Source organism: Sceloporus occidentalis, unplaced genomic scaffold (assembly GCF_023333645.1).
Source record: "Sceloporus occidentalis isolate IW3139 unplaced genomic scaffold, rSceOcc1.0.p SCAF_28, whole genome shotgun sequence".
Classification (NCBI taxonomy): Eukaryota; Metazoa; Chordata; class Lepidosauria; order Squamata; family Phrynosomatidae; genus Sceloporus; species Sceloporus occidentalis.
In genome coordinates this window covers 6,274,548-6,299,609 of record NW_028317008.1, presented here as the reverse complement: position 1 = coordinate 6,299,609, position 25,062 = coordinate 6,274,548, and the positions used below count along the sequence as shown (strand labels likewise).

General features: G+C 39.6%; 1 protein-coding gene across 1 annotated transcript; it reads left to right on the top strand.

Moving 5' to 3' along the window:
- The first annotated feature begins 1,250 nt into the window (after positions 1–1,250).
- LOC149299746 (mitochondrial 10-formyltetrahydrofolate dehydrogenase) lies at positions 1,251–23,137 on the top strand. The gene is made up of 23 exons (XM_089486065.1): positions 1,251–1,298; positions 4,049–4,193; positions 7,747–7,981; positions 9,815–9,980; positions 10,376–10,477; positions 11,115–11,204; positions 11,287–11,421; positions 11,870–11,995; positions 12,588–12,679; positions 13,260–13,404; positions 15,953–16,072; positions 16,169–16,296; positions 16,500–16,650; positions 17,272–17,342; positions 17,435–17,540; positions 18,175–18,262; positions 18,390–18,483; positions 18,984–19,083; positions 19,750–19,848; positions 20,485–20,650; positions 21,163–21,268; positions 21,947–22,146; positions 23,082–23,137. The coding sequence occupies exons 1-23, from the start codon at positions 1,251–1,253 to the stop codon at positions 23,135–23,137; spliced, it is 2,769 nt and encodes a 922-aa protein (XP_089342191.1).
- Positions 23,138–25,062: the final 1,925 nt, after the last annotated feature.

Below are 25,062 nucleotides of genomic sequence, written 5' to 3'. Positions count from 1 at the left end.
GTGGTACAGTTTGGAATTGCCCCTCTCGTTCCACAAAGAACATATTATAAGAACTAAGCTTGGTTGGGTAGAAATTGAAAGAATCGTAAGAACTTAAACAAGAGCCAAATAATGGCGTGATACTTGGATTCATTGTACGCCTGGCTGCATTTGAGAGGACCCGCTAAGCCCAACCTGTGCATGAGCCAATAGCAGGATCTTATTGCAGTCTTCAAGTACGATTTCACTGACGGCTCCCCATTTTGACTGGTTCCCTCAAAAACCTATTGAAGCACTTGTGCGTTCAATGTACAGATTTCTCTCTAATAGGGAGTGACTAAAAAATGGCGACTTCAGTTGTTAACTATGTTTATTTAAAGCTCAATAATAAACAGTTTAAAGTGCTAGTAAACACTTAAAATAACTATGTCTTCTGTGAAAGATTTGATAGATTTTTTAGCTCTCATTTTTCAGAAAACAATAGTATATCTACTGAAATGTGTAAGCGTGTGAGCATGAATGTGAATGTGTGAGTGGTGTGAGGGGGTGTGTGTGTCAGTATGAGTGTGGGTTAGTAAGCATGAGTAGGTGTATTTGAGTGTAAATATGTGTAAGCATGTGAGGGTATAAGTTTGGGTGTGTGTACATATGTGTGCCAGTGTGTATGTTGCGGGGAGCAAGAGACCAATGGGGGAACTTGGCTTTACTTATCCCCCTGCCCCAGAACAGAATGTGAACACAGCATTGTATAATTAGAGGGCTCCCTGGGACCCTAAGGGTCTGGTTGCATCTTAAAGTTAGTCAAAGCAAGCTGAGATGCAGAAATATTTGGTGAAGACAAAGCCTTATGGGAAGTGCTATGTGTTTATATTATCCGCAGAGACGCCATATCAACCTACTACAGTCTGAGGGAGGACATAACGCCTCCCGCCTGCCCGGAGCATTACAACCAAAGCTGTTGCATCAGTCAGCACCGGGAGGGCGTGGCTTGTGTCTACATGTGGGCGGGTTCTGCAAAGCGTGAGAGCCCGTCCTAGGAACCGCTATCCAGGCGGCCTGCAAGGTGAAGGGGGTGTGACCTTTTTCAATGGGCGTGTCCTGAACGGCATTCGCTCGAGAGATGGGGGCGTGTCCTGCACAGAACGTTCCCCGACTGCTCGGTTACAGAGCGCTGCAGACTTGCAGCGAATCGGTTCCGCTCGGTCACCGCACCCACCGTCTCTGCGGGGACATTTATATGTCAGTGCGAGCATCTGCTGGGCATTGCCAGAATGCTGTGGGCAGCCAATCAGTTCATCAGGAAGTTCTCCACCGCCTCGGTGAGTAGCGAGCTGTCACTCCTCACACGCCGACAGCTAACTCACCACCATCTGTCAAAGGCATAGAAAGATTGTGCTAAGGTGTCATCGGTGGAAAGGCTGCAGATTGTAGCTATAGGGGCACGATGAAGTGGTTAATAATCGTACTGTAATGCTATGATCTTCTGTATATATTTATTTTTCTGTATGTGATTACGAATACTTATGTATAAGTCCCTGTGCATTTTAGGTTATTTTTGCAGCTATTGGAAGCTGTTAACAACAAGATCACCTTTTGCCTGTGGTGCTTGGAATATCGATCTATGGTATATAGGTTATTTACTCCATAGCTTAGTTTCTTGGTGTAACCATAGCTACTGCTAAAAGCCAAATAGAGACAAAACAAGAGCGATTCCCCTTGGAGCTGTATCAGCAGCAGGCATGGGGGGTGTTCAGGGGACACGTTGCATGTGCGTTGATCGCTAAGCGCTCCTGGGTCCCACTTATCGTTCTGAGCACTTGGCCAGTTTTCCATAGATTACGGCTTGTGTAGAAACAGAGGAGGGCAGTAACAGACACAAGGTGCCAGCCAGATCCAGTTTAAATTTGATATGCCAGGCAGAGGGCCAGTGGAAATGTATTTTAAGTACCCTGCTTCGCTCATGCTGAATGCTGGGATAAGGGTGTGTGATGGGTTCAGATCAGGCTGAGATCAGGCTGCATGTTCTTGATATGATGGTGGTGTTGCCCAGTCTAACCTTAAAATATCCTATATTGTGGTCTGCTGTAGGTTTAAGGTGCAGTTACAGTTGGGTCCCCTGGTGTGTAAGAGGTATTTGACATCATAAGGTCAGATGAGTAAGTAGGAAGAGAAGAAGACAGGAGAGCACAAGGCTGTAAGATGAAGGCCGGAGAGAGGGAAAGGTAGAAACAAAGAACAAGATCTGGAGAACGAATGTACATTATCATTATTATTATCCTCTATTTATATAGCGCCAACAATTTACGCAGCACAAGATGAGAATTGACAGACTAAGACCAACCGATACATTAGGTGGAGAGGGTCGTAAGCTTACATTATATATTATTATATGAAAGAAAACAAACAGTAGTTATGACTGTGTATATCAGGTGCGCTAAGCACATTTGGGTAAGCTCGCTTTAAAGCAATGCATTGCCATCTGTGTTGCACTCAGAAAGTATTTGATTTTGTACTTTGCCCACTGACAAAGACATGATCAGTCTATAATTTGAATGGTAGGTTTATTTGAACAGTGAGAGACAGAATAACAACAAAAAAAATCAGGAATAACGCAAATAAGTTATAAATTGATATATAATATATATGTATAGTGTATCCACGGGCCCTGTGCCAGGCGTTTATCACTGTGCTACTTGCCTTTGGCTCTGTGCCAGTATTAGTTCATATTAAGCCTAATTATACAATCAGAACAATTACCGTATATAATGCTGTGGGACTGCCAATCGCGCTTGTTGTTTTATGTAGTTCTGGGTGAGGGATCATTCAGTATGTTAGTACATGTTCTTCTGGTTCTAATAGCTTTAGAAAATGTTTATTACATTTTATGATAAAGTTACTTAGAAAAGAGGATTTTGGTACAAGTGGTTTGAGCACCGCACCAACCGTCCGATTGCTACAGATATGTCTCGGGGAGAAAGGGACACATCGTCTGATATCATAGCATTAAATACCCACTACTTGCTTTGGATAGGTTTTACAAAATGAAAATAAACAAAGTAGTGTTTATTTTTCATATTGTAGAATAAATATTGCTATTATAAAGTTTCAAGTGGATCTCTCAATGTAGAACATAACTTTTTAAAATTATATATAAAACTGCATCCCTGCATTATGTAAATTATGAAAAGCAATACGGCAGTTTTTTTTTTGTTATGAAACACGTGGATGTTTTAGTAAGGACAGAGAGTCCTTGATAGGTACTACTGTGGTCCGTGTTAACATATGTTTTCTTATCAATGTAGCTTGATAATAAGAGGGTATCTTTCTCTATAATCGGGGTAAATAGCCACTCTCAGCTGGTGATGGATTACAGTACCTATGATCCTAGAAGCTGTAGTTCAGCACATGAAGAACTACAAGTTGTCTACTACCGAAAATACTACACTATATTATCTTTATTTTCCTTTATTTTATGTTTTGTATTTCTCTTCTTCTCCGCCTTTATGCTGCTTCTCTCCTCTTTATGATTAACATTCTTCTTTCCTCCTCATTATCCTGTCATGTTCTCCTGTATTGTTTTCTACCTGATAATGCTGTATTTTCACCCATTCCATCAGACCCAACAGCGATGAGTAGTATATGATGTCACAGACTTACCTGTATCTGGTTTCTGGGCTTATTGCTTGCTGCCATATGTTCTAGTCTGAAAAGTTTCACTACATTGCAAAGGTCAAGTTTATAGAGGATACGTTAGTTCCCCTTTTATGTTGTAAAAGTCTCCAATGTATATAGTGCTGGGGTCATAACCAATTGTAATAACATAAGACATGTGTCAGTTCACATACAAAATGACGTGCTTAAGGTATGAATCTTTAAAGCACGAAAGAAAAGGCAGATTAGATGTTTTTACCATGAAATGTTTCTATGTTTACTGTTAGCATGGTTATTTTTTTTTTCTTTTCAAGTTTATAGATTGTTGTAGCTATATACGAGTGTAAATGTACGTGTAATAAAATTACTTGTGTATACGTAGAATATGCAAAAATATTTTTTTCATTATCCTTTACAGGTCTACTACCAGAACAAATTAAGGCTTGCCCTTATTGGCCAGAGTCTTTTCGGGCAAGAAGTATACAATAACTTACGCAAAGAAGGACATAAAGTCGTTGGGGTGTTCACAGTTCCAGACAAAGATGGGAAAGCAGATCCCTTGGGTAAGTGGTATAATCAGAGATGTATTTATACAGATTGGCTGAAAAACCATTGCAAGTCATGGCTATAAACTGATATATTGCTGGTCTGTGAAGCCATGCACTTCTCAAATTTTGATCATGTTACATAAAAAAACAACCTGGCATATTATGTACAGGATGGCTTCCACGGCCATCAGACATAACAGCTCAGGGATCAGCTTTGCTAACCCCACCATACACACAACCCAGGGGGTGCATAGAGTGTCATGCCTGTGGGGGACGCCACCACCAAGTTTGCGCGGTGGAGCGGGATGCCTGCGAATTAGTTCACCCAGGGTGCTAGAAAGACTAGGTCCCACCTAGTGAATCAGTTGGTACTTGTGTCTGGGTAATAAGCCTTCTGCTGAAAGTAGATGTCTCTTTCTTTCTGGGATCTATGTGCCTGGTACGCACTGATTCTGTATTAGAATATTGATCTGGTAGTTTCATGGCCAGACAGGGCTGATATATTTATGTGATATTAGATTATAAAAATGCAGTCCAAATTTCCAACTTGTATCGTTTGTCAGCCATTGTAAACAGCCTATTATTTTCTTCAGAATACTCACAAAGTTTGATGCTTGTGGCACTGAGATGTTAAACGAAACAGCATCTTGAGTATATTAAACTCGGATGGTTGTGGTTTCTTTTCTGTTGCACCTTTGTAGTCGTTTTCAGTTGTTTCACATTTTTATTATTCCGGCTTCATTTTTTTTTTTCTTCAGTCTTACTCCATTTCCAGAATGCATGTGGCTAGAAAGCCACGTTTTTAGGGGGTGGTTTGGGAATGTAAAAGAGATGTGGCTGAAGGCTGCTCTGCTCGTTGCTTCCCCAGCACTGCTTGTTTTGACCAAAGTCCTCCCGTTCTTCATCATGGCAGTAACCGATGGTCTTTTATCTAGAGCAGGGGTGTCCAAAATATGGCCTTTAATAAAATATGCAGATTAAAATAAAGTAAATGACACAAAACCTTTACTTTTCCTCTCACTGATTTCTGGGCCTAGAAAGGTTTGTGACTACAAATTCAGCATAATTAAAAATGAAATACTTCTATTTATTCTAGGGATGCACCAAAATGAAAATTCTGGACCAAAACATTCACGGTTCACTTAGCCAAAACCGAAAATGACCCCCCACCTTTAAAAATAATAATAATAACTCACATTTTTAATAAAAGTAGGTAACACACCACAATTGGACAAAAAAATTAGCAATATGACTTGGCATGATATCATACCCAGGCAAATAGTAAATGCTGGTACCTAGGCATGATGGGACTGCTGGTACAGGGTGGCTGTAAGTGATGTGTAGACCCCATACTGCTGGCAGCATCAATACACAAGGGGGGCAGCTAGCTAGGTTTCAGCATGTACTGGCTGACTTGGCATGATAGGAGTGTGATTGCTAACAGCAATCAAAGTCCCATCATGCCTAGGTTCCAGCACTTACACATCCGACCAGTAAATGCTGGAACCTAGGCATGATGGGACTGTGATTGCTGTTAGCAATCACACTCCTATCATGCCAAGTCAGCCAGTACATGCTGGTACAGGGTGGCTGTAAGTGATGTGCAGACGCCATACTGCTGGCAGCATCAATACACAAGGGGGGCAGTTAGCTAGGTTTCAGCATGTACTGGCTGACTTGGCATGATAGGAGTGTGATTGCTAACAGCAATCACAGTCCCATCATGCCTAGGTTCCAGCACTTACACATCCAACCAGTAAATGCTGGAACCTAGGCATGATGGGACTGTGATTGCTGTTAGCAATCACTCTCCTTTCATGCCAAGTCAGCCAATACATGCTGGTACAGGGTGGCTGTAAGTGATGTGCAGACCCCATACTGCTGGCAGCATCAATACACAAGGGGGGCAGCTAGCTAGGTTTCAGCATGTACTGGCTGACTTGGCATGATAGGAGTGTGATTGCTAACAGCAATCACAGTCCCATCATGCCTAGGTTCCAGCACTTACACATCCATGCTATCACACACACACTCATTCATTCACAGATGAATTCCCTCAATCACGCATACTCATTCAAACACCCTCCTGACCCCCTTACCTGCACTGCACCTCCTCGATGCCGCTCACAGACTTCAGCAGAGGGTGCGACCTCCCTCTGCGTTCTCTGGTACTGCACAGAGGAAGCAGGACTGGAGCAGAGCCATGTGATGTCACGTGAACTCTGCTAGGTTCCTCTTCCTCTATGCAGTACAGAAGACCCTCCCACAGGTAAGTAGCAGGGCTCGAGGTGCGGCCTGCGTAAGATCGGTTGCCCAGGCTGCCGATGTTACGCGGGCCGCACCTCAAGGTCTCGCGGGCCGCATGTTGGACGCCCCTGGTCTAGAGGCTCCTGGAGTGTAAATTGTACCCTGCTGTGTGTTAACCTTTTGAACCGTTACATGTAGGCATGCATCATACATCTTAACTATTCTACAAATTCCCTCTCTTGCTTTTAAAGGGTATTCTTTTTAGTAGTGTTGTTGTGTTCTGATAATACTCATTAATTTCTCTGTAATTCCTGATTATTTTAATGAAATACTAGCTGCCAGTCATGCTAAAGTTTGGGCATTAAACATAGTCCTGTGCAAGCTGACGCTATTCACACCAATGCTTGTCCATGTTCTAGTTTAGTAACACTGATATTCAGGCTTGACCTATCTATAAGTGGAACGCGGGATGTTTTGCGTTCACTCAGTAAGTTACGTTTTCCCTTGATACACTTAAGACGAAGACTTGGACGTTGATGGTGGCATTACTACAGGAGTTGCCTACTTTTGAGGGAAGAACATTTCTAAAACGTAACATATTGTCTATTAGATGGTGAACAGCTGGGCAAGACTGGGCTGTTAAGGTATACCCAACAAAGTTGGGTGTATCCTATATTCATGTAGATTATTTTCTACTAAAAACATGGTGACTCCTGAAATTTTTAAGATTGGTGCTTATACAAACACGTGAATGCCATAATAGAATAAAAAGGAGCTGTCTCTTGTGTATTGCTGACCAAGAGCATATCTGCCCTCACACATCATATGAGGAGTAATAAGGGTTATTGCTGCCCCTTAATGTCACCTACTGCATGTGTGTCTGCGAAATCAGCTGCCACTACTGGAGCAGGGATCATACAACATATCCTATGTACTCAGAGGTTCTAGGGGCTTTATATAAAACCCTATGCATAATCAGCCCCTTATTTTTTGAGCCTGTTGGCAGCAGGGGGATTATCCATTACACATACTAGACATGTGCATAAGGGCCCCCGAGCTCTGGGGACCCCACTGCAGAACTACAACGACTTGTGGTCAATCCTGTGGTCAAGTTGGTAGCATCTCATACCTATTTAGCTTCACTTCCAATTACAAAGAAACCATCTCAATCTGCACATCAGACCTGTCCTGCAAGGGTAGCCCAGACTTGAAATGCACACCAACCAGTACTTATTTTGATTACTGTTCATTTTAGTGCAGACTAACTATTGTTTTTAATGCAGTGTAATTTGATTTTGTATTGTTTCTGCCTCTCTTTCAGCGGTGGCTGCTGAGAAGGATGGCACACCAGTGTTTAAATTTCCCCGGTGGCGAGTGAAAGGAAAATCAATGCCAGAGGTAGTAGATGCATATAAATCAGTAGGAGCCGAGCTCAATGTTCTACCTTTCTGCTCACAGTTTATTCCTATGGATGTAATTGACCATCCTAAACACGGCTCCATCATCTATCATCCTTCCATCCTTCCTCGGCACAGAGGAGCCTCTGCTATCAACTGGTGAGCTTTGCCTTTTGCTTTGGAAGAACCATGGTCATTCTGAGCACTTTGAACAATTGCATAAAGGTGGTCATTTCTGTCTTCTGGACTAATAGTTATTTTACCCTGCTTAGCTAAAATGTCACCATCAGAAGCGTTATTTCTTTGCAACAACCATATTACTTATTGGCATTTATCTTACTGGCAGTAGCAGCAATAAAACAGAATAATTTTGTTTAATCAATGTCACTCCCTAAGAGGTTAATCCATTAATATATGTAGAACCAATTGTAGACACAAAGTCTATATATAGGTCAAGACAAAAACTCTGGGTTAAGATAGACCGTTTAGACTACAGATCCAATTCCAATACCCGATTGATTAATACATTTAGATTTGCAATTTTCCAATTACATTCTAATTTCACAACAGTCACTAAGTTCAAATGATAACCATCAGTCACTGCTACTTTGTTTATTATTAGATATTTCTAATTGGCATTATAAATTATCCAGAATTTGCCAGATAATGACCAAGAAAGGCTTTTTCATTTATCATGTCGAATAAGATCAAGACCTATGCTAATACAGAGAGAAATACTGAAAGGTGGGCTGTATAAGTCTATATATAAATCGTACTGATGGTTTTTTTTGATATTGTGGATAGCACCATATGGATTTTTCATGTGGTTTGCTTATTTTCTTCTGTGTCTGCTCCATTTGTTTTTTAGTGATGAGATATGCTTCCTCCAGATGGGATCAATGGTGTGGAAAGCACGATTATCTCTTGGCTCACATGCCGCATCAGTAACACGATTAATTCTTGCTACACAATTTACAGTGTCAATTGCATTACGCGGATTAGATTCTGATCAGATTAGCAGTGTCTGAATATTAACTTAATAACATTATCATTAAAAATGAATACTGAGACAATTTCCTATAACCACCTGTATACTTTTTTTATAGAGCTTATAAAATGTATTGCAGCAGAGTCTTCATTTCATTAAAAGTTACACAATCACAGGAGATGAATTCAGTTTAATATGGAGTCAAAATGAAAGAGCCTTATATTGTAGCAAAAAGACCGAGCAGTTTGATGGAGAGAGCCCTGGGGTGGAGATTTGGAATCTCCTAGTGAATAGCAGTACCCAGATAATAAATCAGCTTTAAATATGATTTTCGGCAGCAACAACTAATAATCCTATCCATTGAGATCTGGTACAAATATCCCTAGATGAGAATTTGTTTAATATAGCTCCGTCATATTCCGTATTGCTGTACAATGGGTAAGCAGGCCATAACAAGTAGTGTATAACATAAAAATAGTGATTGAAATATTTTTAAAAGCACCTGTTTTTTAATGTATACTTCTCTTGCTCTTACGGGACCCATAATGGATTGTTTCCAGGCAAAATCAGAGTGCAGGAATATGATGATCATGATATATCACGGTGCTTACTTTCATGTTACAGAAGGCTATATTTTGTTAATTGGAATCAAGAACTCAATCTAAAATGTGGGAACTAGAAGCAATTTGTGCTTGGGACATGGGGTACATGTGTGTGTGTGTGTGTGTGTGGTCACAGACAAAAAGGGCATAACCAACAAAGTGTTCTATATGAACTTGGCATGTAGGGGACACTAGATGACTAGCCGCACACTAAGACTCTCCAGTGATCTGCCGAGTTGGCTGAAGATGTTGGATAATCTAATGTGCATGTCTATGATTGAGGGTCTTGTAGTTTATATGTGGAAAGGCAGAATCAGTGGCCCCAGGAGAGAGACACAAAGACATGGGGGCTACTGACATAATACTTGCCAGAACTTACTTCATGTAACCATTCATTTCTAGGACCTTAATTCATGGTGATAAGAAGGCTGGTTTTTCCATCTTCTGGGCTGATGATGGCCTCGACACGGGACCGATTTTACTCCAGAGGGAATGTGATGTAGAACCAAATGATACAGTGGATACGATTTACAATCGCTTTCTATTCCCAGAGGGCATCAAAGCCATGGTAGGTCTGAACAGCATGTTTAGGAGGATTTGGAAATGCAAATATTGTTTGAGAACATAGAGCATTTAAAACAATGCTTTTCGAGGTTTGTTCATAGTGAAGAATCACTGTCTGTTTTAATAAATCTGATCTCCAGAGTGTTTTACTGAGAGGCCGCTTAAAGAGCATTTATTAAGCTGATATGATTCACATGCACCTTAGATTGCATCTTAGCAATTAAACATGTATTAATGCTTTATATGGTTTGTATTGGACTGGAACCAATACATCTGAGCAACAAGATTTTCTAACAATACATTTATTAAAACATTTCAATAAGACCAATAAAGATTCCATTCATTGATGCCAGCAAACCAAACAAAAATAGAGTAATTTCAATTTCTTTATATTTTAAGGTGGAAGCTGTTCAGTTAATCGCAGATGGAAAAGCTCCTCGTATAGGCCAGCCAGAAGATTGTGCCACTTATGAAGGAATACAGAAGAAGGAGAATGCAAAGGTAAGGAACACAAGCCTTTGTGTAAACCCGTGCAACCCGCCAGCGACCCCCGCAGCGCTCGTATTCGTCTGTACGTGCCAGCGTGGCACACCCGCGACCCCCGCGGCTGTAGCACATGCTGACACTGTATATATTAGTTTAGTACATCGCGACAACGCTATTCTTGTGCGTCGGTCGCGATGACGTCATAGGACGCTCATTAGGGGTGTTTTGCCATGTTCCCGTCCCATGTCCTATTTAAACCTGCTTGTTCCATTGTGTGTTGCCTGTTCAAAGAGTCACGTTGCCTTTGTGCTCTGGGTTCCTGTTTGCTTGTGTATTACTTGATTCCTGACTTCTGTGTACCGACCTTTGGATACTGTTATACGACTTGGATCACGTTCTGCCTGCCCCGACCTCGGCTTACCCTGACTTTGATTCCCTGCCTCTGGCCCTGAACTGTTTTGTTTGCTTTGGACCGCTCTACCTGCACCTCCTACCTTGTGAGTCCGCTACTGTCTCTGCATCGTGGGTTCATCCACCGGTGCTATCCTGGGCCTTGCATAACAGTCTGATTTTATATACTATGAAGCCAAAAAAGCATACTCTCCGGATCAATACAAAGAGTATATCCCCTTTAAATATTCTACATCCCTAGATATGTTGGGACAACTCCGCAGATGTAATCCACAACTGGATCCGAGGGCATGATAAAGTGCCAGGAGCCTGGACAGAGATTAATGGTCAGGTATGTCACATGAAGTGGTCCTTTGACTCAAATTTGTATTCAGAAATGATACAAAAAAATAACTGCCAACCTTTTTTACTAGATAGTCACATTATATGGATCTTCTTTGCTGCAAGGTTCTGTGCCAACTGGTGAGCCTTTGCCAATTGATGGGTGCTCAAAACCTGGTCTTGTGACAAAAAATGGACTTGTTCTTTTTGGAAATGATGGAAAAATGGTGAGTTATTAATGGTGAGACATTTAACTGTCCCTTTAACACAAGTTAAGCTTGCATGATCATTTTCTTAACGTAATGCAAAACAATTCTTGTGCATTCTACACTTTGTTCACAAGAATAGTTTAATTTACTTTAACTAGCCTTTTTAGACTTTACACTTTTTAATATGTTGTATGCCAGGGTATGGAAACCCTCAGAATCTCCTGCTAGTATTTTATAACTTATTTCTGTTTTTAGCGGTAGGGTAATTACCGATTATTTTGTCTTTGTGTATGTTTACGCTGTAAATGGCTTTAATCCTGTAGAAACACATTGCTGCCCTTCCCGACCCAAGTTTGTTGAGGTTGGGAATACTGTACACTCCCTCCTATATTAACGTAGGAGTCAGGGTGTAATATATTGATGTTCATATTTCTATGTCGCTATTTACAGTACGCATTCTTTACAGTTAATGGTGAAAAACCTACAGTTTGAGGGTGGAAAAATGATCCCAGCTTCAAAGTACTTTTCCACTGACGATGCAGCGGCTCTGGAGCTAACAGAGGAAGAAAAGGCCATGGAGACAGAGATTAGGGTAAGATTACCTGAGGCCCGAAACTAATTTGCCCCACTGCAGCGGTGTGTCTGATACAATGGAGGTTATGTGTAAAAAGTCATGTCCTTGAATAGACTAGAAAAGCCCATTGGTTGCTATGGTACTAAGACAACATTTATACCTTTACATCAGAATCGCTTTTTTATACATAACCCCCAATTTCCCTGCCAGCAAACATGGGCAATAATTTCCTGTCAACCTGAAAGAAAACTGAAGTGGAATACTACTGTAAATAAATTGAAGGCTGATAATTTTGGAGGGAAGGAGAAAAGATAGATGGGATGAAGGGTTCTTTTATGCCGTCAAAGTCTTTCTTTCTATATTATCCATAATTATATTTAAGATATGTCTATCACCTGCTACCAGCCTTGTTGATGGAAGCAGCCATTGTGTTTTTACAAGCTACATTTGTTGGTGATGATAAAGTCATACGATTAGTCTTTATTTCCCTCACACATCGAACAGACAGAGTTAAAACTGCTTTTCTTCTTCATATAGTTATGATTCTTAGTGGAACTTCCTTTACATTAAATCTCATGATCAAATATTTGTGTTCTTTCTACACATCCAGAATATTTGGAAGGGGATTTTAAGCAACGTTGCTGCCGTTGATGATAATACAGACTTTTTCAAATCTGGAGCAGCATCTATGGATGTTGTCAGGTGAGTATGGTGACGAGATAAGCACCTTGATATTTTTTTGCTTCCGGGCCCTCACGCTCTTCTTTGTATCATGAATGCATAGAATGCAGAAACAAATGATTATGTTATTATTATGTAAATATGTTATTTTAGACCAAGGGTCCGTGCGTTCTCTACAGCGGAGATGTCCAGTTCAGTGTTGTCGGTTGTAGCATCTGGTATTGGATGAAAAAAAAATGCACTTAATCCCAAGAATAAGGCAACCGATCATATTAACATGTATACTAGTGTCCATTTTTAGCTGCATGTTATCTAAATTATACATAAATACAATTGAGCAGCATTAACTTGTATGTATCCCTCTAGATTGTAAGCTCGTTTGAGCAGCGCCCTCCTCACCTGTTGTTTCTGGATGTCATCTTGCTATGTTATATCCTAATTGTTATCGCCTGTCTACCCTTTGTATAGCGCTGCAGAATTGATGGCACTATATAAAACAATAAATAAAAATAATAATGTGCACATGGAGAACTCTGCTTTTACATTTAGCTGTGAGCATTGATATACCCTCTTTAATGTTATATTTTATCATAATTTAAAGGTTGGTCGAGGAGATTAAACAGAAATTTGGTGGTTTGGAGATTCAAAATGAAGATGTTTACATGGCAACCACATTTGGTGACTTTATACAGATGGTTGTGAGGAAATCAAGAGGCGAGGATAAAGAAGAACTAATAATAGACTATGTAAGTTGATATCGGGAGTTGGATGCAGTGTCTACTGCATTACTACTTAGTTGTTTACTGCTTTCTACTGATTTATTTTTAGACTGTCTAAATGGATGGGTACCTTCTTACATGTGGACACTCAGTTAGTTTATATACCTTTCATGCAGTTTTGTGGGAACAAAAACAAAAACATGCTTTGCATGATGGTCCCCTGGCTTTGTGTACGGTTTCCTTGTCCCCTTAGATATGATTCCTGGGGATTCAATTTACTGCTGAATAAAACTAAATCCAGAACTGTTATAATCTTCCTGAGCAGTCAACAGTTTGCTAATTCACACTGTGTATATATATATATAAAAAAAAAATAATAAAAAAAAATAATATATATATATGCAAAAGTATTCACTCCCTTGGCTGGAATTAAAATGGATTTGGGGGTTTGTATCATTTGAAAATGTAGAAAAAGGTTTTCCTCTAAAATTTCCCTGTATTTAGAGCCATCCGTCATTTCTTCAATTCTGACCAGTTTCCCAGTCCCTGCCGATAAAAGCATCTCCCCAGCGTGATGCTGCCACCGCCATGCTTCACTGTGTTCTCATGTTGATGAGAGGTGTTGGGTTTGCATCAGACATAGTGTATTCCTTGATGGTCAAAAAGCAAAATTTTAGTTTTGTCTGACCAGAGTACCTTCTTCCATATGTTTAGGGAGTCTCCCACATGCCTTTTGGCGAACAGCATATGTGTTTGGTTATTTTTTTCTTTAAGCAATGTCTTTTTTCTGGCCACCGTAAATCCAGCTCTGTGTAGTGTATGGCTTAAAGTGGTCCTATGGACAGATACTCCAATATCATTTCAGCTCCTTCAGAGTTATCTTTGGTCTTTTTGTTGCCTCTCGGATTAATGCCCTCATTGCCTGGTCCGTGAGTTTTGGTGGGCAGCCCTCTCTTGGCAGGTGTCTGTGGTGCCATATTCTTTCCATTTCTTAATGGATTTCATGGTGCTGTGTGGGATGTTCAAAGTTTCGGGTATATTTCTTTATAACCCAACCCTGATCTGTACTTCTTCAGAACGTTCACCCTGACCTGTTTGGAGAGCTCCTTGGTCTTCGTGGTGCCACTTGCTTGGTGGTGTTGCATACTCTGGGGCCTTTTAGAACAGGTGTATATATAATAAGATCATGTGACTTAGATTGCACACAGGTAGACATTTTTTAACAAATTATTTGACTTCTAAAGGTAATTATTTAGGGAGCAAAGGGAGTGAATACATATGCACGCACCACGTTTGCGTTTTTTATTTTTTAGATTTTTTATTTTTTACGGGTTTTTTTTCATTTCACTTCACTAATTTGGGCTATTTTGTGCATGTCCATTACATGAAATCTGAAATCCAAATGAAAATCCATTTTAACTCTAGGTTGTAATGCAACTGAAATGTGGTATTACCTACCTGGATCGTAGAGAGGGTTCTGATTAGGAGTTAGGTTTTGAATTTGTGATTTTGTTTTGAGGATATCTGCTCCTGAATTGCCATAAAGACCATCAGATAACAGGGTTTTATATATATTCTGTAAGGGGTCCTTTAACAGTGTTTCCCCAGGGCCCCACATGATCTTGAAATATATATATATATATATATATATATATATATATATATATTGACATATATTTCACATGAATTAATACTACAAGCAAAAATCACTTTGATACTGAAGAAGTAAGGTATGATTATAGGTACAAAAAATATTTAGAAGAGAAATAGAAAGCCCATAAAGAAGAATGCAAAGGTTCAAGTCACAAATGCTGCCTGTCCTTGTCACTCTAGACACCCTCTGGTGGCTATATGTGGGACTACAAGTAAAACACAAATAAAAAAAGCTTTGGTTAGTGGAACAAAATGTTTGTTTAAATTAGGGCAGCCCAAGGGTAATTATTCCCTGATACCTGGACTGGCTGTAAGGTAGATAAAAGAACGTAGAACAGAACAGTGTTGCCCATGGGAGGAGGATGGGAAGAAATGAGCTACTTAATTAAACGTTAAACCTGGCTGCCTATGCTAATGTTCTGCTTAATTCAACTCTTCTTTCATCTGTTGACCCTTCCAACTCCATAGACATATATTTTAAAGATTGCCATTGCTTACACCTCTCCTGGCAATGTCCTTTACTTTGGCCGGTCTCTCCTGGCATCTGTTCTGACTGGTCTTTCGATCCAACCCCATTGGTTATCGTGTTTGGATACCTGATTATTTTAGTATCCATAAAATGTGACCCTGTGAGTTGTGGTTCAGTCTCTTAACACAAGTTTAAGTTTTATTGATGGAAGTCCTTCCAGGCAGAACAGGCATGAGGGTACTTCTCTGAGCCGCAGAATATAAGCAATACTTGGAATCTGGGGTTATTTTTAGTGCTGAGCATGTTAGGTCACTGACACCTTCACAAATATGAAACATTCTCCTATTCACACCACTCAACTCCATTCTCACTTAGCATAATCAAGTGTGGTAAATAGACTGATTAAATTAATTAAGAAAACTGAAATTTGGATTGTTTTTCTCTTTTATGTAGGCTACACAAAATGTTAACAATATGACTGTGAAGATGCCTTACCAGTGTTTCATCAATGGACAGTTTTTGGATGCTGAGGATGGGAAAACATATGAAACCATTAACCCGACAGATGGATCCGTAATTATTATTATTATTATTGTGTTTTTGGTAAACTTTGGTTTTGGTAATCACTACAGTCACCGCATACAGTAAACCTCTTTTTCTTGGTTCCAGGCAATATGCAAAGTCTCGTATTGCTCCGTAGCCGATGTTGACAAAGCAGTTGCTGCTGCCAAAGAAGCTTTTGAAAATGGGGAGTGGGGAAAAATGAATGCAAGAGACAGAGGGAGAATCTTGTACAGGTATGTGTTCTGTATTACACAGTATGGCAAACAACAGTTCTACTGCTGGAGCTGACCGACGGTAATGAAGATCTCGCTAAACATCCCCCAGATTTCACAGTTCAAGAACTGATAGATTATGATAAAATACTGTAGCAGCTGCCTAACTGATCGATTGCAAAGAATGTAATTTAAGAGTAAATTTGTTTTTTATTCCATATCAGACTTGCAGATCTCATGGAAGAACACCAGGAAGAACTGGCAACCATCGAGGCCATTGATTCAGGAGCCGTGTATACCTTGGCACTGAAGACTCATGTTGGAATGTCCGTGCAAACCTTTAGGTACTTTGCAGGGTGGTGCGACAAAATCCAGGTATGATTGTATTTACTTTTATATTTCAAACATCTTAGTGTTCCCCTTATCATGCAAACATACCCTTGTCACTTTGTCTTATCACTTTATATTTATTCATTTAAGTATTTATGTCCATTTTATATGTGCAGCATATGGTATACATTCTGGTAATAATTGGATTAAAAGTATACACAATCAATTTATTGTCAATCATTGACCGTTAAACTCTTTCTTGGAGTCTTTACCAGTTGTGTATAACACATACATTTGCACACAACTGTTGGAATAATTCCAAACATATCTGTTCTTACAAATGTTATGGTACTTGCACTATATTTGGTACTGTAACAGTTTTAAATGTTTACCTGGACAATGTTCGAGTAATGAAAGATAAGCAGGCCATATGCTATATTTCACATTTACTGTGTGGTTCTGCGTATCAGATTTCATGAATTAAAGTTACTCTCTATATGTTAATACATTTATTAGACCAGGTTTACTTGTTTGTCTTTTAACAACACAAAAGAATTGAAATAAAGTTATGGATCCTGCTGTGATGTAATAGGCCTAGAGCTATTCATTTTAACGTAATTGTGGTTGCAGTATGACTGCATTATATTCTTTTTATTTGTTTTTTAGGGTTCTACAATCCCAATAAACCAGGCTCGTCCGAACCGCAATCTGACATTTACGAAAAAGGAACCCATCGGGTAAGCAATTCGTTGTTGGTAAGTACATGTTATGCATGTGTGTGGGTTGTGGCAATGTGGCTTAACCTATACAAATACACTTGTGTTTCCAGAGTTTGTGCCATTGTCATCCCTTGGAACTATCCCTTAATGATGCTGGCATGGAAGAGCGCAGCATGTTTGGCTGCAGGAAACACATTGGTTCTAAAGCCGGCACAGGTACATTACGTTTTCTTTACCTTGAGGATTACTTAAAAAGTGCAGTTGCTGAAACAAAAAAGGGCCCAGACGTTTCAAGTCTTGTTACGTTCTTCCCTGCTGTGAGGTGGCAAACAAGAGGGCTTGTCCATGTCCAATGTCACTTGATACTGTCTATTGTATGCATTCATGGACATAGTGAAGTATATTGTTATGATATTACATTAAATTTATATAGCGTCAGCAGATTCCATAGCACGATTTAAAGAAGAAGTTAAAATAAATAATTTAATATGACATAACCCATATTAACACATAGAGGGGAGAGGGTCCTGCTCTTTTCTAAGCTTACAATGTAGTTGTGATTGAGGGGGGAATGTGTGACAGTAGGAGAGGACTGTTTGGATAAGTATGAGTTGATTGAAGCAAGGATAATATGTAGAGGATGCTGGCTGAGAGTGCTAGGAGGAAATGTTGTATGCTTCTTGGGAAAGGTGGGATTCTAGAGAGTTTTGGGGCAGTCTGACAGAACGGGGTATCACACGCATGCAATTATGAATAGGTAAAAATGTTTTAAATAAATGTGGCTATTTTTGGTTACCGTTACCTCCTTTTTTGTTAATATAGGAAATGTAATGCCTGTTTGCATCCTTAGGTCACCCCACTGACAGCCTTGAAATTTGCAGAACTTACTGTAAAAGCAGGTGTGCCCAAGGGTGTTATCAACATCCTGCCAGGGTCAGGTAATGTATAGTCAAAATATTGATGTTCCTTAATGCAAACGGTGATGCCTGACATCCGGGGAAGACTTTTGAATAAAGGTTCCAAGGTTGGTGCTAAGTATTTTTTTCAATTGCTCTGTTCCTGTAGGCGGCCTTGTCGGACAGCGCTTGTCTGAACATCCGGATATTCGCAAGCTCGGTTTCACTGGCTCCACACCTATTGGCAAACAGATCATGAAAAGGTACTTCTATTAGTAATTACTTAAAAGCTTTACATTCAGACTAGCCTAGGCCAGGGCTTATTGTCAGAACTCACCACCACTTAATGGCAGTCAGTGAATTGGTAGTCACGTTTAATTAAAGGGGAACTGCCATGTATTTGAATACGTATAAGAATACTGATGTAACGCGATTTCCCCTTGGCCTGAAAAGCATGAGGTTCCATAGATATACACTGGTAATATACTTTACTTTCCTTGTTTAACTGTGGTAGAGTGTTATTAACCCAAATGTATCTCTTCCTTATCTCTCACCAACCTACGGGTTAAACTTCACAAGCACACATTACACACAACCATGCGTCACTCACCTTCCATGTTCACGATGGGCCTTCCCCTGCGTTTGCCGGAGTAGCTGTCTAATCGGTGTAGCTGTCTAATTGAGCTATTACCTACATAGAAATTAATGCTATTATTAGTCATTATGCATTTATAACACATTTGTTGTTTTTGATTTTCTAAAGCTGTGCAGTCAGTAATCTAAAAAAAGTTTCTCTGGAATTGGGTGGAAAATCCCCGCTTATCATCTTCAATGACTGTGATCTAGACAAAGCAGTGAGAATGGTAAGAACCACTGTGATATCCCCTTAACAAATTTGATCGTACTAGACAGAATTATAAACCTCCACGCCTGGTGAGCATTACATGCTTCCTGGATAACGCTGCTTGTGACATTTAACATGACAGGTGGAGATACAGAAAATGACAGAGATACAAAGACTGAGATGCAGAAACAGGAGATATAACAAGATAGCATAAACGAGAGGAGAAAGAGGAACACTAGGTAATAGAAAATAAGAAGGACGTGTCACATTAACTATTTCTAGTGGTTTTCACGCCACCACCATACATTGTATTGTATGAAACCTTGTGGCACATTTAGAACAACCAGCAGCACATGAGAAACCTTCCAGTGCTTAGGTGACATTCCACTGAAAATGACCGACAGTTCTACCTGCTCTGCAGAGAAGTGACCCTCAGACTATGGTCTAATGGGCATTTCCAGCTGGTCATCAGGATCATACTAGGAGTGTATAAATGGAGGAACTGTAGACGAGATGAGTCTAGATGGGAGCAGTTTACTTTGTGGTAAATGTAAATGATTACACATATTTGATAATAACAGTGCAGGAATTTTGACATACATAGGGCTATCCTAGACAAAATGAGCGGACTAAATGGGCTGAATGTCTCTTCTGCAGTCAACTACAACTGTTTGCCTTCCTCCAGGGAATGGGAGCTGTGTTTTTTAACAAAGGAGAGAACTGCATTGCGGCCGGTAGACTGTTTGTTGAGGAATCCATTCATGATGAGTTCGTGAGACGAGTGGTAAGTCCTCTACAGTTATTCATAAAGTTTGTATGGGCTTTGAGTGGCATATAGAGTTTGTCTGTGGATCATGGACTCGCAGTGAGGAGAAACCCTGCAATCAACATCTATTTTTCTGTGTGAAGCATCCATGTAAATACTTACACATTGTTAATACTGAGATAACTTGCCAGTAAAGGTTTGGCTGTTCAGTCCCTCTAGGAAACACAATCTTAATGGTAGACTGGTTCATCCACAATGTGGTGAGTATAAGGTTGTATCTAGCTTGCTTTTTGAGTTGGGAATTCAGTGTGTATTCAGATTGGCTATAGCTAAATAGCATAATAACTATAGGCTTAAATGCTTAATAACAATTTATATCAATAATCATCAGCTCGCCCTCCGGACCATCAAAGGTCTATAGCTACAAACAGCAGCTACCTGGTGAACTATTTAAAGAGCCAATATAAGAAGGAATTGCTTTTTTAGGTATATTACATAACACATTAAGGATTGTTTTATTAACCTTTAAAGCCCTTGCTTTAATCAGTAGTAGGGAAAGGTATGCCTAAAACAGAGTGAATAGCACTGAGGTTGTTAAACCTTGAGGATTAATTTTGCTGGCTTTTTTTCATTTAAACCCTTCCATTCATCTAGGTGGAAGAAATTAAAAAGATGAAGATTGGGGATCCCTTAGATCGGTCTACAGACCATGGCCCACAGAATCATCGTGCCCACCTGGAGAAATTATTGGAATACTGTGAAACTGGAGTGAAAGAAGGAGCCACGCTGGTGTATGGAGCCAAACATGTGCCTCGGCCAGGTAGGAGGACATGCGTGTTACCCGTATGTGTATTACCTCATTCAAGTGCCTTTTGATTTGTCAATGTAATAATTTTGAAGATATTGACTTGAATGTAAATATCATGGACGCTTAGAGCTGTGTCATGTTTGTTCATTAAAGTGATAGCTGGCAGAAGAGTTTGCAGGTGAGTTATGGTTTCAATTCTCCAACTTCAGTATAGACAATGAAGGGCCAGCCTTAGAAACAGCTGTACATAGATACATAATGGGGAGGTTTATTATGCAGATCCTGAGAAATTTGTAAACAGTTACATGCTATAATGTAATACATTATAGTGTATGTGTATATGTATCACAGCAAACATGAAAATCATTGCAGAATAGTATACCACCTAGTTTACTTATGAAGCCCAGCCCTGATGAAGGGATCAATGCACATGTTACGCATTCAGCCAGTGAGAAGCAGGCATATTTATCTTGTACTGTCTCCAATAATAATGTCGTCATGTACTGTTCGATTAAACTTCTCAGGATTCTTTATGGAACCCACTGTTTTTACAAATGTTGAAGACCACATGTATCTTGCTCAAGAAGAATCATTTGGGCCTATAATGGTCATTTCCAAGTTCAAGGATGGGTATGTATTTTTGGAAACTACTGCAGTAACATTATATACTGTTTCTTGGCACACAAAAAAAAAATCATCCAAATTTGTTTGTCCGCACCTTTTTCCCTCTGAAGGTACCTGAGTTGTTTTTGTCACAGTAGCCAAATTAAATACATAGAACTTAAAAAGCTATTACTTTAATTAAAATGATTTTGGGGTGACTTGTTGATTCTATTAGTTGGGGGGTACTTATGGAAAATATATTTTACAAGAAAAAGTTTTAGCTCATACTATAACTCTGTCTGAGACAGTGAAGGCAAGATTTGGCACTTGAACTACAAGTGAATTGGATTCCCAAGATGCTCAACCAAAACAAGGGGTGCATTTTGGAATTTGCACCAGGCAACACCTAGTGTGCCCAAGGCTGCCCAAGCCTGGTCTAGGGTTACCTTTACACTGTAATTAGAGGCATAAAGGAAATAATATTAATGGAACAGTCAAGTAATTTTTTGATACAACCGATCCCTTGATGGACTTTTATAAAAATGGCTGCTTCTTTTATATGTATATTATTCATTACAGTTGTAGAATACACCTGAATTCAAAAATGTTGAACACGCACTTAAAAGGTATCCCTGGTTGATTTATCATCTGAATGTAAAATCCGCAATGTTTTTGTGTAAATTGCACCGTGTTTTGTTTAAACAGTGACATTGATGGAGTGTTGGAGCGAGCCAATAAAACAGAGTACGGTCTTGCATCAGGCGTGTTTACACGAGACATAAGCAAGGCCATGTACGTCACTGAAAAGCTAGATGCTGGGACCGTTTTTATTAACACCTACAACAAAACTGACGTAGCAGCACCATTTGGAGGCTTCAAACAATCTGGGTTTGGCAAGGACTTGGGTAAATATACTTTTTATTTTAATATAATTTACTGCTGTTGAAGGGAAGCTCCAGCCACCATTTGTCATTTAGTGCATTCAATAGCAGAATTTGCCGTCTGCGTTATCAGTCTGGATGCTCAGTACATTAGACAGATATACTGTTCTCTCTCCTCATCTATACAAATGATGACTCGAGGCATGTTTATGACTTCATAACGTGGTAAGCTGAGTCTCCATTAACATGCAAGGTGGTGCGGGTGCAGAGCATCCTACACTTCCAATAGCTCTCCATCTACAGGGCTTACAGATGGAGCCACTGTGATTGCAGCACTGTGCTGACCTTATTATTGATTGTAACAGCAAAAGTGCTATACCCTTGCATCTAAAAGATTACTAAATATGATTATTAAAGTCAGAAAAGTGAATTTGTGACAAAACATTGACCAACCTGCTTGCTGGTGTGTCTGGTTAGCATTACCTTATTTCAACACAATCCCTACACAAATTAGGTCTATCACTTAATAGTATAAACCCTTTGGTCTATTCACTATAGGAAGAGTTTGCAGTATACATTAAATATACTCCAGTGATCTTCTACTGAAGGAGGTGCTTGGCTGGCCCTGTATAATGAATAGTTAACTCACTGAGATTCCTTCTCACATATTGAATTATGCATTGCGCAATGGGGCAAACCTGACAGTTCTTGCCCTTCATAATGAATAATGAAGTAAAAAGGTTGAACCACACATGTCCTGCTAACTCCCCCTTTACTAAATAAATTTCATCACACACACATTATGTATAATGTAAATAACTGCCCACTAATATAAAAAAAATGTACATAATACCATGAAATATTCAAAATGCAACCAACTGATGAGCACCTCCTCATATAGTAACTTGACGCCCATGTACCTGCCTTTTGCTTATCCTTCTTTTGTTTTTTTACATTAGGTGAAGAGGCTCTCCACGAATACCTGAGAACAAAGGCTGTTACAGTCGAATACTGATCCCAGGCTTTTCAATGGAAATATTACATGACCTGTTTTATCAACCACAAACAAAATGTATTTACATTATTATGCAAAGTTACACTACAGGAGCAATGGATCCTTAAAAAGTGCAACATTTTAATTTCAGCAAATCACAAATTTAGCTAGACCGAGAGTCCCTTCAGAGATTCATCAGTGGAAAGCCAGCTAGGTCTGGTGGCCTCACAGATTTCTAGTATGTGAGTTTGTCTACAAGAACTAGACAACCCATTATTTTAACATTTTTATGCAGGTAAAGAACTTAAAGTGGCACATACCATATCTAAAGAAGCCAGGACATACACACAGCATCTGGGTTAAGTCAGAACAGCGCAAATACTTTTTTTTTATATTTTCCACCAAACATTCACCTAATCTCTTCTCTTAACTGAAAACCGGGCAGCTTGTAAAAAGTCACGTCATAATCCAGTTCTCCGTTGAGGTGCAAAAGAACCACAACACCGTACTTAGCCTGTGCCAAGTGCATCAGATATAACAGATCAATCAACTGAGAAATCCCAAATCGAGTTACCTGCCTGGGTTTCATTTGCACAAAATGATCTATAACTTTTAGGCATGTTGGTCAATGGAGCCTAGTTACAAACACTGCAACTACACCCCCCTCCACAGCAAAATATATAAATCAATGTGTTTTTTCAGCTAATTTAGTTTTTATCTTTATACATCTGCATTTGTGCCTAGAATTTGACTCCGTTAGATAGTCAATCCATCAGGAAAGGGAATTTTCATGAATTAGCAAGCAACATTGCAACAATTTCTCTCTACTGTGACCGGGCGTAGGAAATGATTGTACACGGCCATTCATGCAATTTTATTCAGGTTTTCTTATGAACTCATTTCAAAATAAACAATTAAAACTGCTTTCTTCTTGTGTTTTGCAACAATTTCATCAATAGGATTTATGCGTTTTCACATAAGATTATTGAACAAGTTCAAAATATAGAATGACACCGTCAGCTGCCAAACGCAGCCTTTACCCCCTTAATGACAAAGCCCGTACATGTACCGGCTCAAAATGCATAGTTTTTAATGGGTTCAGGGACCACCCATTGTCCTTAAGGGGGTTAAATAGACATTTATTCAGACATAAATGACATACAAGCATACATTAAAAAAAGCCAGCCTCCAATTTATTTGTATAAGAGGTCAGCCAAGACAGGAGATTTTTTTCAAACCACAAACCGATCGTTGTTCTTTGCATGTTTTGCCAGAAACTCCGCCAACACCATGGATAGATCCTTATCTAAACTTTGCACATCTAATCCTGAACCAAGCCTGAATGACAGATTCATTTGAAGCTGCCGTACCACGGTAGAAAATAGTTTGCAGATAGGCTTTTAAGTCTACACTTTCAAATCCACAAAAAGATAATTGTTTACCGACGAGGGGCGAGTCAATGACTCAGATATTAATTTTCATGATAAACACATACAGCTCGACATGGATCAGAAACAGAGAATGAACATAGACCAGGCAGAAGAAAATCTGTATCTTTTATTAACGCACCTGAGTTAGCATTGCAGTTGCACACAGATGGGGCGTTTGTTCTTTCCCTTGAACATTTAGTGAGATAAAACACTCAGTGTCTGCTTTTATGGGACATGACAAGTGTTCCCAGCGAAAACTATAAAAGAGGCAAAATTCTACATGCGTAAAGACTTTTTCTGAGAAGGGTTTGGGCACTCAACAGTGCCAGGAAACATGTTTCCAAAGGTGCATTTAGACGCAAAAATGTTAGATGTAGGAAAGTGGGCTTACTTCTCGGCCTGGGATATGGAAAACAAACATTAACCATAAAAAAATGTTTTCACAATTAAAATACCTCCAGCTCCAACCAGATACAATCATACAATATGGGAACAGCAAACATTTTGCTACACTTC